Here is a 14,825-nt window from a genome sequence, read left to right as displayed (position 1 = left end):
ATGGCACTGGAAGATGGTTACAGGTATAGAATACTATGAAATCATCACACAACAGTACAGGCATGCTTTGTTTTACTGTGCTTTGCAGATATTGTGGGGGTTTGGTTTTGTTGGTTTACAAACAAGGTTTGTGGCAACCCTGCAGGGAGCAGGTCTATCGGCACCATTTTTCCATCAGCATCTGTTCACTGCATGTCTCTGTGTTGCATTTCAGTAATTCTTACAATATTTCCTTATCATTATTATTGTTAGATGGGTCATGGTGGTCTGTGATCAGTTAATGTTATTCTTGTAATTGTTTGGAGCACCATCAACTGTGCCTATATAATAAGCAAACTTCATCAGTAAATGCTGTGTGTGTCCTGACTGTTCTCACTGACCATTCTCCCATTTATCACCCTCTTCTCAGGTCTATTTCCTGAGACAGAACAACATAGAAATTACACCAAATACTAACCCTACAACGGTCTCTACTGTTCAAGTGAAAGCAAGAGTCATATATCTCCCACTTTAAATAAAAAGCTAGAAACAACTAAGCTTGGTGAGGAAGGCGTGTCCAAAGCTGAGACAGGCCAAAAAGCCAGACCTGTTGTGAGCACAAAGGAAAAGTTCTTGAAGGAAATTTAAAGTACTATTTCAGCGAACAAGGAATGATAAGAAAGCAGAATACCTTTAATACTGATAAAGACAAAGTTTTGAGTGCTCTGGATAGATCCAACCAGCCACAACATTCCCTTGAGCCAAGGCCTAACCCAGAGAAAGGCCTACCTCTTTTCAATTCTGTGAAGGCCAAGAGAGGTGAGGAAGCTGCAGAAAAAGTTTGAAGCCAGCAGAGGTTGGTTCATGAGGTTTAAGGAAAGAAGCCATCTTCATAACATAAAAGTGCAAAGTGAAGCAGCAAATGCTGATGTAGAAGCTGCAGCAAGTTATCCAGAAAAATCTGATGTAGAAGCTGCAAGTTATTATAAAGAGCTTTAATGTACATTTTCAATGTACACAAAACATCCTCCTACTGGAAGATGCCATCTAGAACATTCATAACTAGAAAGAAGTCAAAGCCCGGCTTCAAAACTTCTGATGACAGACAGAGTCTCTTGTTAGGGGCTAATACAGCTGGTAACTTTAAGCTGAAACCAATGTTCATTTATCATTCCCAAAAATCCTATAGCCCTGAAGAATTATGGGAAATCACTCTGCTTGTGCTCTATAAATGAAACATACATCTGCTTATAACATGGTTTACTGAGCATTTTAAGCCCAATGTTAAGACCTACTGCTAAGAAAAAAAGATTCATTTTAAAATACGACTTTTCACTAACAAGGTACCTGGTGGCCCAAGAGCTCTGATGGAAACAATGAGATTAATATTGTTTTCATGCCTGCATCCATTCTGTGTAGCTCATGGATCAAGGAGATTCTGACATTCAGATCTTATTAAAGAAATACATCTTATAAGGCTACAGCTGCCATATACAGTGATTCCTCTACGAATCTGGGCAAAATAAATTCTTGAAAGCCTTCAGAAAATGATTCACCATTCTAGAAGCCATGAAGAACATTCATGATTCATGGGAAGAGGCCAAAATATAACATGAACAGGAGTTTGGAAGAAGTTGATTCCAACCCTCATGAATGACTTCAAGGGTTTCAAGACTTCACCCAGAAGAAGGAACCAACTACAGATGTGGTGGAAAAAGCAAGAGAATAGAAATATAAGTGGAGTCTCAAGCTATGATTGAATTTTGCTGCAATCTCATGATGAAACTTGAATGGGCAAGGAGTTGCCTCTTACAAATGAATAAAGAAAAAGATAACTAATGAAGACAAAATAATAATAATAAAGCAAAGTTTTACTCTTTGGAAAGGTAACTTTCTTCCACATATCCTAACAAATAAAATGCTTTAAAAAAGAAAAGAAAAAGGTCACAGAACCCCCAAGAAAAAGTTACTGATACTGCTAAAACTTAACAGCTAAAGTTACAGAGGTATAACATTGTTTTAGCAGTATGTCCAAGTCTATAAAAAACTTCCTTTAAAGATTCAATAAAAACTTTCTTTAGAAAAAGAAATAGTTTCATAGCCTCGGAGTATGATAATGTTCTCATCACTTTTAGAAGTCTCCGTTTAAGAACCTCCCAGACTCAGTACAAAGAAGAAACAAAGAAATTGAACTTATATTCTGATTCAGGTGTAGTTTGTGGTTCCTTGTATTATTCATGAAAAGGTTGCCTCAGGGCAGGGTATAAATATATAATAAGGCACAGCAGTATGTACAACTTGCTAAATGTTAAAACATGTTCATGTTTTTCAATATATTAAAATAAAAAAGAAATATTTCAATAGGGAAAAACTGCAGTAAAACCTTATCAAAATGTTAACGTATTAAAAATGTCTTAACTGAAAAGTTAAAAATCAGTTAATATCTCTTAACTGAAAAGCAATTAATCTCTATCAGTCAGGGGTTCTCCAAATTTATTTGTAGAGCAACTAATAATTCATAGAATAGTGCAGAATGTAAACATATAAAACTAGGGGTGGAGGAAAGAGTCTGAGGTGTATTTTCTATAGAAGATTAATATGTTTCAACTTTGAGGGGATCCCTGGGTGGCTCAGCGGTTTGGCGCCTGCCTTTGGCCCAGGGCGCGATCCTGGAGTCCCGGGATCGAATCCCACGTTGGGCTCCCGGTGCATGGAGCCTGCTTCTCCCTCTGCCTGTGTCTCTGTCTCTCTCTCTCTCTTTCTCTCTATGTCTATCATGAATAAATAAATAAATAAATCCTTAAAAAAAAAAATATGTTTCAACTTTGAAAAATACAAGGGCAGCCTGGGGGCTCAGCGGTTTAGCACAGCCTTCAGCCTTCAGCCTTCAGCCTGATCCTGGAGACCCAGAATTGAGTCCCACGTCGGGCTCCCCGCATGGAGCCTGCTTCTCTCTCTCTGTCTCTCATGAATAAATAAATAAAATCTTTAAAAATAAAGAAAATGATTTGAGTCAAATATCTGGATGCCCAAGTTGAAGAACGCTAGCACAGTGCAGGGGAAACCAAGGACTGAATGGAACGATGGCTAAAGCCTAATGTCACTACAAATGTAGCCCCTTTGCCTGACTAGAAAAAACTCTGGCCTTCACGGTTGCTCATGATCAGCTCTGTCTTTGGTCTTTTCTCTCTCTCTGTCTCTCATTAATAAATAAATGAATTAAATCTTAAAAAAAAAAAGACAAAAACAGCATTTCCATTCCAAAGCATAACTAAGGCACTGTTTTGAGTAACTACGCTTACTTTGAAAAGTTTCTGGCACCACAAAAATATTCCAGTCAGAGAGTAATATTAAAAGTAGCTCCTTCCTACAATCTTTAGGAATTACTTCAGAAAATTTATTTGGACTTGTAATTGAGAGGAACAGAAGAAAACACATAAACAGTTTATTCAAACAAAAAAAAAAGAATAGAAAGGTATTTCAGGGGCAATATGCTTCAAATATTCCTGTTAAAATCATAAACAAAAAGGAATTTTTTCTTTCTTTTTTTTTAAGGAACGTTTTCTAAAAGACCACAAAGGTCATCAAAGAATCCAGGCTCAACAAAAGACAGAAATGCCATTTAGACTACCCAGTGTAACTAGAAACCTAGAAAAATGATTATTACACCAAACACATTTAGAGTACATAAAGGTATACAAATACTTAAAAAAAAGTCATACCTAAAACTGAGAAAGCTTATAGTGTAACATTTTAAACACCAAAATAAATTTCAAAATATGATAATACTAAGTCACTCAACACTAATGACATGATGAAAATGAGATGGATTAATTAAGAGAAGCTGCTCTTTATTTTGGCAGTGAATATACCATGAAGAAATCCAGAGCATTTTCCTTGCTTTACAGATAAATATGACACCAATGACCAACCATTAGTTAGGGCTTCCAGTAGGAACTTAATGGTTCAGCACATAATCCTTTCTAAACCCTATCCAATTCTCAAGGGCCATTTCAAATTAAAATTTATCTCCTCCTTAAAGTACCCAAGAAAAACTCCTTTGGGCCTGAGAACCTTTCTCCTTTGGTGGTATTTGCCATGTAGCACCTAATATTATACTGTGTTGACCAGTCATTTAACATTTACAAAGTCATTTACACTTCTCAACAGTGGCTCCTTAACGACTATAAACACGTCATATCAGGCTGTAAATAATACTCTGAAAGAAGTAAAAAAAAAAAAAAAAAAAAAAAAGATGATGCCCCAAGTAAACACTCGCTAAGCACCCACTGTACATTAAACTACCTGTGAATTAAAAACATTAAAAATGGTCTTTAAAAGTGTGAATTATCAAAAGTGTGAATTATCTCAGATAAAAATAATTTTAATAATTCATACACACTGCTCTCCTTAAGAATATCTTAATAATTCTCTCATGCAGGTTTCAATTTTATCTTTCATGTAAAAAAATCTAACATCAAGTTCAACTTCTTTTATTTCCAGACTTACCTACAAATACCTAGTCAGAATTAACCTTTCTCCCATATTCTCTGCTACCACTTTTTACACTTGTATCTTGAGCTAGATTAGTTTTTTTTTTTTTTTTTTTTTTTAAAGAATCACTGAGCACATATTACCAGGTACTAGAATAGGAACTAAGGTTCCAGGATCAGCATCAGAACATGGACTTGCCCTCATGGAGCTTACAATCTAGTTATCTTGTAAATAACTATATACTTTACTTAAAAGTCCAGAAAAATGGCCAGAAAGTAGAGGATCCTCACTGAAACTATATAATAGGTGGGCCTAATTTTTGGAAATCAAGAAAAGCCTCCCTGAAGAAATAACCTGAGATCTATTTGTTTAAAAAAAAAAGATGACACAAGATGCTTGTACAAAGAACAGTTTGGAAGGAGGTAAAGAGTGAGACTACTAGTAGTACGGAGGCCATTAAGAAGAGCTGAACAGTCAAGTGGCCTAAGTATGGTGACAGTGAAGGTGTGAAAGAAATGGCAACATTTGAAATACAATGACAGGACATGAATATGGAGGACTAGGGAAAGGGAGGAGAGTTAGGGATGCCTCCCCAAGTTTGCAAGACAAGCAACCACATGGTCAGAATCACCAATTACCATTAGGATAGAAATGGCACATGGAGACAAGGGGCATCAAGAATTAACTTTTAGACATTAGTTCAAGAAGCCTGAGCAACAGTTAAGTAAAGTAGAGATAAATACTAGTCTGGCACTTAGAAAAAAGATCTCTGCTAAAGATGTAAATTAGGGACGACCTGAGGATATAGGTGGTACCTCAAAGCCACTGGAAATAAGATTCTCCTCAGTAAAAGAGTAAGAAAACAGACTAGAACTAAGCTCGGATGAAATACATGTATTTGATGAGCACCTACAATATAATGGACACTTATAAAATCATTAAGAAAAAGACCTACAGGGGATCCCTGGGTGGCGCAGTGGTTTGGTGCCTGCCTTCGACCCAGGGCGCGATCCTGGAGACGCGGGATCGAATCCCACGTCGGGGTCCCAGTGCATGGAGCCTGCTTCTCCCTCTGCCTGTGTCTCTGCCTCTCTCTCTCTCTGTGACTATCATAAATAAATAAAAATTTAAAAAAAAGAAAAAAATTAAAAAAAAAGACCTACAACCCAAAATAAAAACAGGAAAAAGAATACAAACAAGTCACAGAAAGATAAATACAAATGTTTTTAAAATATTGAAAAGACATGTGGTCTACCTTAAGAGAAATATAAATTAAAACTATAATAAAATAGAATTTCTAGTATATAAGACTAGAAAAGATTTTAAAAATTATCAACACTGCATTACCGAGAACGTGGGTGAGTTAGTGGTCTCATAAATAAGCAGTCTCATGAATAAATGCCCTCCTTCTGGAGTACAATTTGATAGACCTTATCAAGATAAAAACCACACGTCTTTTGACCAAGGAATTCTATTTCTATTAATTTATTATAGAGGTACATATTCACACATGTACCAAAAAACATAAGAATAATCAATGCGGCAGTGTTTGCAGTAGTAAAAGAAAAGCATGGAATCAGCCTAAGTATCCATCAGAGATCTGGTTAAACAAATTGAAGTAAAAGCAAACAATGGGTTATTAGTTGTAAAAAAAAAAAAAAAAACCCAAGAGGCGGGCAGCCTGGGTGGCTCAGCGGTTTAGCATCACCTTCGGCCCAGGGTGTGATCCTGGGGTCCCGGGATCGAGTCCCACGTTGGGCTCCCTGCATGGAGCCTCCTTCTCCCTCTGCCTGTGTCTCTCCCTCTCTCTCTCTCTCTCTCTGTCTCTCTCATGAATAAATAAATAAAATCTTTAAAAAAAAAAAAAACCCAAGAGGCAGAACTCACATAGATCTCTAAAATTAGGGTATCAGGGATGCCTGGATGGCTCAGTGGTTGAGAGTCTGCCTTTGACTCGGCATGAACCTTAGATGAGGATTTCCAAGGACGAGTCCCACATCAGGTTCCCCATGAGGAGCCTGCTTCTCCCTCTGCCGGTGTCTCTGCCTCTTTCTGTGTGTCTCTAATGAATAAATAAATTAAAATCTTAAAAAAAAAAAAAAAAAAAAAAAGCTAAGAGAAAACAAGCAAGGGGCATAAGTGTGTCTAGTATAAAAAGGGGAGTTAGAGGATATATATATATATATATATGCTGGTACATGCATATGAAATATCCAAATGGCTAAAAAAACTGTTAACGGTCACTGTTTCTCAGGCGAACTGAAGCATTAAGTTAACAGAGTTGGAGGAAAACTTGTGGTAGGTAGGAAATCTGACCTCCCTTCCAAAGACATCCATGCCTCAATTCCACAGACTTGTAAATAATTGATCATTCAGGGCAAAGGGGACATTGGAAATGTGATCAAAGATCTTGAGACTTGGGAGATTAACCCTGATTATCCACATGGGCCCAATGGGGTCCTTATAACGAGGAGGAAGGAGAATCATTATCAAGAGAAGGGGTTGTGGCCTTCCCTAGAGGAAGAGCCTCTTAAAGAGAAGAGTCCTGTCAACACTTGATTTTAGCAGAAGAATAAAACTCACTTTTAGACTCCTGATCTCCAGATACGCAACGGTAAATGAATCTGTACTGTTTTAAGCCATTACATTAGTGTTAATTTTTCACAACAGTAATACGAATTTAATATACTTTTCATGTACAAACATTTTTTACCATCTGATTTTTTTTAAACCATGCACATACAGCATTGTTCCAAAAAGAGGCTGTATACTAGGTTGCTTTTCATTAACACATGTCCTTACTTTTACTCTCAAGAGCAAGTCAGCAGGTAATCTCTTTAAGATTGAGGCGAAGTAACAGACACATACACCAATGGAACAGAATTGAGAGTCCAGAAATAAGCCCATGCATACATATATGGCCAAGAACACTCAATGGCAAAATGACAGTCTTCCATAAATGATGTTGGGAAAACTATACTCATATGTAGAAGAAAGAAATTGAACCCTACCTCACATCACTCACAAAAATTAACTCGAAGTAGATTAAATATTTAAATGTAAAGCCTAAAACCATAAGACTTCTAGAAGGAAACATAGGGGAAAAGCTCTGACATCGACCTTGGCAATGATATTTTTTTGGATATGAAACCAAAAGCTCAAGCAACAAACCCAAAATAAAGAGCAACTACATCAAACTAAAAGGCTTCTCCACAGCAAAAGAAACAATCAACAAAATTAAAAGGCACCTTTCTCGGGATCCCTGGGTGGCGCAGCGGTTTAGCGCCTGCCTTTGGCCCAGGGCGCGATCCTGGAGACCCGGGATCGAATCCCACGTCGGGCTCCCTGCATGGAGCCTGCTTCTCCCTCTGCCTGTGTCTCTGCCTCTCTCTCTCTCTCTCTCTCTGTGTGACTATCATAAATAAATAAAAATTAAAAAAAAAAAAAAAAAGGCACCTTTCTCAAAAAAATAAATAAATAAAATAAAATAAATAAAAGGCACCTTTCTCTATGGGAGAAAATATTTATAAACTGTCTCTGATAAGAAGTCAGTACCCAAAATAAATAAGAAATTCATACATTTCAGTAGCAAAACAAACCAATAATCAGATTTAACAATGGGCAAAGCGTATTTTCCCAAAGAAGATATATAAATGGCCAACAGGTACATAAAAGGGTGTCCAATCACTAATCATCAGCGAATGCAAATCAGAACCCCTGTAAGATATCAACTCACATCCGGTAGATTGGTTGTTATCAAAAAGAGAGACCACAAGTGGTGGAGAGGATGGGATTAGTGGAACACTTACGCACTATTGGTGGGAATGAAAACTGATACAGCCACTATGGAAAACAGCAGAGAGGTTCCTCAAAAAATTAAAAATAGAACGAATATCTGATCCAGCAATTCCACTCCTGGGTATCTATCCAAGGAAACAAAATCACTGAAGAGGTATCTGCACCTCTCTTTACTGAAACCTTATTTATCAGAGCCAAGACATGGAACAACCTAAGTGCCTTTAAACAAATGAGTGAATAAAGAAAAAAAAAAAAAATACATATATATATATATATATATATATATATATATATATATATACCTACACAATGGAATATCAATCAGCCATAAAAAAGGAAATCCTATTATTTGCAACAATATGGACAAAACCTAAAGCATTATGCTGGGAGGTAAGTCACACAGAAAAAGACAAATGTTGTATGATCTTACATATATGTGGAATCTAAAAAACAGGAAGTAAGCTGGTGGTGGCCAAGGGCTGGGGTTGGGGAAAATGTTTCAAGGTGGTCACAAACTTCTAGTTATGAGTAAAGTTCTTGAGATCAAACATACAAGATGATTACTGCAGCTAACGATACTGTCCTATACACTTGAAAGTTGCTAAAAGTGGCAGCTACGTGAGATGATGTATTATTACCTAAGCTCATTGTGGAAGTCATTTCACTATATATCAAATCATACACTGTACGTCTTAAACTTATACAATGTTCTAAGCCAATTACATCTCAATGCGGCTAGGAAAAAAATTTTAATTGAATCAAAAAATTTAAATTTAAAACCACCACCAGCACCACAATTTAGTAATTTACAGATTGCATTTATAGGTGAGTCCAACAGCACGAAATTCTTGTCATTAAGGAATATGCAGGGAGGTCAAGGAACACTTAATGCCCTCAGTTACATGTCAAGGTAAATCGAGTGAGGAGGATGGCATACTTTCAAACGTTTTATAATCTAACTAGGGAGGAAAATAAGCACACTTAAACTTTATAATAATGAGATTATATTAAAAAAAGAATATATGGGAGTGCCTTGTGGCATAGTACACACCAAACTAAAAACTTTTAATATGCTAAAAACTTTTTGCCATGCAGAATAAAGAAGTACTGGGTGGGATGAATTAGTTTGAAAAGACTGTTCACATTAGTTGAATCAAGTTTTGGTATAACAAAGAAACAGGAATTTGAAAAGTTCCCAGAGGGAATAAGAAATAAAAGTAACAAGACTAGACAACTACAAGCTCCACGGCTAACCATTTACTACTATTACTGTATTTACTAAGTGCTAGACGCTGGGCTTAGTGGCTTCCACTGGATTTTCCCTGGCAGGTCTACGAGGCACCTCCTGGGATCATCCCCCTCTAACAGGTAGGACAACTGAGGCCTGGAGGCGGTAAGTTCACCAAGACCAAATTTTAGCAGAGCCAGGTGTCAAACTCGGTCCTCTGGGACTCCATAACCACACTCCAAACTGTACTGAGACGTTTAGAGCAGCCGATATAAAAAGATGGAGAAATGAATGAATGAGTAAGTAGGGAGAACCTCCAGGGCCAAGCTGAGCTGCTTTAACCTCAAGGGCGCCCAGAGCAGAGCCACGGGTCGTGTACCAGGAAACCGAAGGGCGGGAATTTGCCAGGACAACAGACTCCCAGGCCCCCTCCGCTTCGTGGGACAAGGCGCTCCCCCCACCACGCGGCCCGGGGCAACTGCAGCCAAGTGCCAACCGACCCAGTGGCACTGCCTCGGGGCCGCTCCGTACCCCGGGGGCCAGGCGGCGGCGGCGCAGGGAGCAGGGAGCAGGGAGCCCCTGGGCCGAATCCTCGCGCTCGGGGAGGACCCAGAGCAGAGGCCGCAGGGACGCGGGCACCCGGGGCAGCAAAGTGACCGGCGCACCGCAGGAGGGCAGAGCAGCGGGGGACGAGGCCTTTCGTGACCACAAGCTTCTTCACATTGTTGCTTTTACGAAAAACTGGTGGAGCTCAGCGGTTCAGCATCGCCTTCGGGACAGGGCGTGACCCGGGGTCCCGGGATCGAGTCCCGCGTCCGACTCCCTGCGTGGCGCCTGCTGCTGCCTCGGCCTGGCCTGGGTCTCTGCCTCTCTCTCTCTCTCTCTCTCTCAGGAATAAATAAATAAAATATTTAAAAATAAATAAATAAAAACTGGTTGAAAATAAATATTCATCAAACTGTATCCTAAAAAAATCAAACAGTGTCCTCGTCAGGAATCATTCTAAGGACTATTCTAATGAAGTCTAAGTTTAAAAAAAAAAAAAAAAAGGCAGAAACCAAAAAAGAAGAAACCATCGTATTTGCAACATAACGTAAGGGGTAATTTTAAGCAAGGGAATCCTAAATACGGGATCCAGATGCTGATCCAGAGCCCGAGGGGCTCCTGAACGTTGCAGGTTCATGGAAAGGAAACACCAGAGGGTTTCAGAGTTTTCTTCCTTGGAGCGACAACGGATGGACAAGATCCTTACTACGAACCCTCCCGCCTCCCCCAGCGAGCTCCTTACTACGAACCCTCCCGCGTCCCCCAGCGACCTCCTTACTACGAACCCTCCCGCGTCCCCCAGCGACCGCCTTTACTACGAACCCTCCCGCCTCCCCCAGCGAGCTCCTTACTACGAACCCTCCCGCGTCCCCCAGCGACCTCCTTACTACGAACCTTCCCGCGTCCCCCAGCGACCGCCTTTACCACGAACCCTCCCGCGTCCCCCAGCGAGCTCCTTACTACGAACCCTCCCGCCTCCCCCAGCGACCTCCATACTACGAACCCTCCCGCGTCACCACACACTCGATTCCTCCTAAAACACGGCAGGACAGTCGGAGTGTCCGGAGGAAGGAGGGCGTGGGGGCGGGCCCGGGGGCGGCGGCGCCTTCCCAGCTCCCCGACCTTCTCCCCCGCCCCCCGCGCCCCACGTCGCTGAGGAGCACGGAGAGGCAGGCGCGACTCTCCCTCCGCGCACACCCCCCCCCCCCCGCCGCTGACCCACCGGGCCGGCCCGTCGGCCCCTTCCCGCGCCGCAGCACCCCGAGCCCGCCCCCCCCCCGCCCGCGGCCGACGGGAGCCCGCCGGAGAGCTCGGGGGCCCACCATGCCGCTGCCGTCCTCGCGGCCCCGCGGGAGCCACCGCCGACCGCGACCGCTCGGGGGAAGACGAGGCCTCCACACACGCGCTGGCCGCGGAAGCCGGGCGGCGCGGCCGGAAGGGGCGGGGCAAGTGCGAGCCTCTGAAACGTCCCCGGGAGCCCGCGCCGTGTCTTTTTGAGCCCGTGTTTGGACTTCCCAGGCCTAGGCCGGGGGGCTTGCGACCCCCCCACACGGCAGGGACCCCCCCCCCGGGGCCGGAGGGCGAGCGGGGCCCGCGTCCAGGGTGAGGCCTGGCGTTTGAGCAGAACTCGCCGACGTGCGACGCCCCCGGCCAGGGGCTCCCGGGGTCCGCGTGCGGGTGCCCGGCGACTTCCGGCCGGTGCGCAGCCCCGCGGCACAGCTTCCGGCGCGGCGAGGTGGGCGGTCCCCGGCGGGCGGTGAAGGTTGACCCGACGCGGAGGCCCGGGGACCGCGGCTGCATCCTCGGGCCTGCGGTGCGAGAACCGGACGGGAGGTGCACGACTCCAGGCCCAGATGGAAGCGGGTTTAAGCCCGAGTTGGCTCAAGGAGGAGCAGCGGCGTGCGGCTGCGCGGCCCGGGCACCTGGGTGCACACCTGGGTGCGGCCACCTGGACTCCACCGGGACTCGCAGCCCCAGGACCCGTGCCCAGGCGCGAGGCGCCGTCCTTGGGGTTTCCTGGGGGAGGGGCCGCCCGGGGACCCCGGCCATCCTGAGAGGCTCATTGCCCCCCCCCCCTCATTTTAATTTGGATTTTGAAAATTTCCCCCGTTCAGTCTCAATCCTTAAGTCGCACTGGCTACGGGCAAGACCTCCGGTGCAAATTACTCCGTAGCTCCGTGTCGCTGTTCGGGCGCCACCTGTAAAACAAACAAACAAACAAAAAAATATGTAGCAAATGCAAAAGTGAGTTCTACAAAGTAAGCCTAAAAATAACGATGATGACCAAGATTTGGCCCTAATTCAAGGTGTATATGCACCAGCGTGATGAGCGGAATGGGTCTCCTCTCCTCCCCTCCCAGTGCGACGCACCCGCCACCCAGTAACTGTGGGGCCAAGGAATTTAACAGAAACCCCCTGGGCCTGGGCTAACTCCACCCTGCGCTGCACGCCCCCCCCCCCGACCCCCCATGACCTGCTTAGGGCCTAGGGCGCCCCCCACCCTGGTCAGGCCCCGAGGCCCGCTCCTGTAGGAATGCGGGACCCCCAACCCCGGAGAATGTAAACCCCGCCTTTTAAAGATTTTATTTTATTTATTTTATTTTATTTTATTTTATTTCATTTATTTTTTATTTTATTTATTTTATTTTATATTTTATTTTATTTTTTATTTTATTTTATTTTAATCTATTTTATTTTATTTATTATTTTATTTATTATTTTATTTATTTTATTTTATTTATTTTATTTATTTTATTATTTTATTCATCATAGACATAGAGAGAGAGGCAGAGACACAGGCAGAGGGAGGAGCAGGCGCCATGCGGAGCCCGACGCGGGACTCGATCCCGGGACCCAGGTCACGCCCTGGGCTGAAGGCGTCGCTAAACCGCTGAGCCACCCGGGGATCCCCTAAACCCCGCCTTGTGCCCACCCAGCCGGACCAGAGCCATAGGCTGGTTCAAACGGTCGTATAACAAATAATTATGGACCAACTGCTCCCAATTAAAAAACAAATATTTCATGTTGGATTTAAGACACACGACTGTATCCTGGTTTTGAGAGATACCTCTAAAATATAAGGAAACAGGACAATTAAAAAATCAAATGGAAAGACATATGCTAAGCAAATAGTAGCCGAAAGAATATTAGTACAAATATATGAACGTTCTACGAAACAGGAAAAAGTATTATGATGCTTCCAGGTCACTTTTTAATGATGAAATTTTCCATTTTAAATTTATAGTTACCTAATACCATAGCCCCACATGTAAAATGGAAAGCCTGATAAAATCTCAAGGAGTAGTAGAAAAACAAATTGCTTTGTGGGGAAATTACCTTTTTTCACTAATTAATTGAACAAGTTGATAAAATACTGACAATGATTTGAAAGACTTGACCGCAACATAATTTGAACTAATGGATCTATTCGGAATATTGCTTCCAGTGCTTGCAGGAACACATACGTTTTCAAACATATATTATATAGTTATCAAAATTATCAAATATTGGGCCAGAAAGCAAGTCTAAGCAAATTTGAAAGGATTGAAATCCTACAGAATGTGTTCTCTAACCACCATGCAATAAAACTAGAAATCTACAAGATAGCTAGACAATTCCCATATACTTAAAAATTAAGAATAATACTTCCAAGTAAGTCATATGTCAAAGAAAAAACCATAATGGATATTAGAGAATATTTTGGGTTAGGGTTCCTGGGTGGCTCAGTGGTTGGAGTGACTGACTGCCTTTGGCTCAGGTCATGATCCTAGGATCCTGGGATCCAGTCTGCTTCTCCCTCTGCCTATATCTCTGGCTCTTTCTCTGTGTTATTCATGAATAAATAAAATCTTAATAAAAAATATTTTGGGCTGAACAATAACAAAATACTACATATCCAAATTTGTGAGATATATCTGAAGCAGTAATTAGCTCTTTCAGTATAAGTACTACAGCCTCAGCATAAACACTAGAGAAGAAAGGCTGAAAATTAATGAACTAATACATATCAAAGGGCCAGAAAAGGAACAACAGAAGAAATTCAAAGAACAGTAAAGTTGATACATTCCTGCATGCTCACTCAAAAAATTGGAAAAGATACAATTAACCAATATCAGAATTAAAACAAGGTGGCATTACTTCAGATTATGCATGCATAAAAATGCATAAAAGGATATTATGGCCAAATAAATAAAACAGACAAGTTCTTAGAAAATAATATAACCTATCGAAATGGATACAGAAGAATAGAAAACTTGAATAGTCTCATTATCATTTTAAAAAAATTGTTACTCAAATATCTTCCCATATTAAAATTACAGGTTCAGATTTCTTAGATTTTATAAATATATACAAATAGGGATAGAACAGCACTTCCTTAATATGTTAAAAATGTGGGTTAGTAGTGGTGACGGTGGGCATCATTGTCTTATTCCTGACCTCAAGAGAAAGCTTTTGTTTAGCCATTTTGGAAAACCACTCTGGCAATATCTAAAAAGTTGAGACGTGTACATCCCCTACCCCTGCATTGTCATTCCCAAACACATACCCCAGGACCGTGGGCATATGTATCTCAGGATATACATACAAAATACACATAAAATATTATGAGAATTGCTCATAATAACCCAAACTAGAAAAAAAAAACTAATTGTTCCTTAACAAAAGGATAGAAAAATAATCTGTGGCAAATTCCACGGAACAATGAAATGAGCAAATTACAGCTATGGTTAAACATGGATAAATTTCTAATTATAGCGTAAAAATTATAGACAAAATGATG

The 14,825-nt window shown here is 41.6% G+C and overlaps 1 protein-coding gene across 6 annotated transcripts in view; it reads right to left on the bottom strand.

The window, feature by feature from the left end:
• Window positions 1-11,550, bottom strand: part of TMA16 (translation machinery associated 16 homolog) — a 46,536-nt gene extending 34,986 nt beyond the window's left edge. For 5 of the 6 annotated variants that reach the window (XR_013351137.1, XR_013351138.1, XR_013351139.1 and 2 more), the window contains exon 1: window positions 11,368-11,526. Coding sequence is in view for 3 of the 6 variants with exons in the window: in XM_077846557.1 (XP_077702683.1) it covers window positions 11,368-11,370 (3 nt within the window). In the remaining 3 variants the exon portion in view is untranslated. Of the gene's footprint in view, window positions 1-11,367 lie in introns of all 6 variants that reach the window. The other variant, XM_077846558.1, reaches the window with a different exon arrangement.
• Between the last annotated feature and the right edge of the window lie 3,275 nt (window positions 11,551-14,825).

The sequence above is a fragment of the Canis aureus genome, chromosome 13 (genome assembly GCF_053574225.1).
Source record: "Canis aureus isolate CA01 chromosome 13, VMU_Caureus_v.1.0, whole genome shotgun sequence".
NCBI lineage: Eukaryota > Metazoa > Chordata > Mammalia > Carnivora > Canidae > Canis > Canis aureus.
Note: the sequence above shows the minus strand (reverse complement) of the source record. Positions and strands in the feature narration are given on the sequence as shown.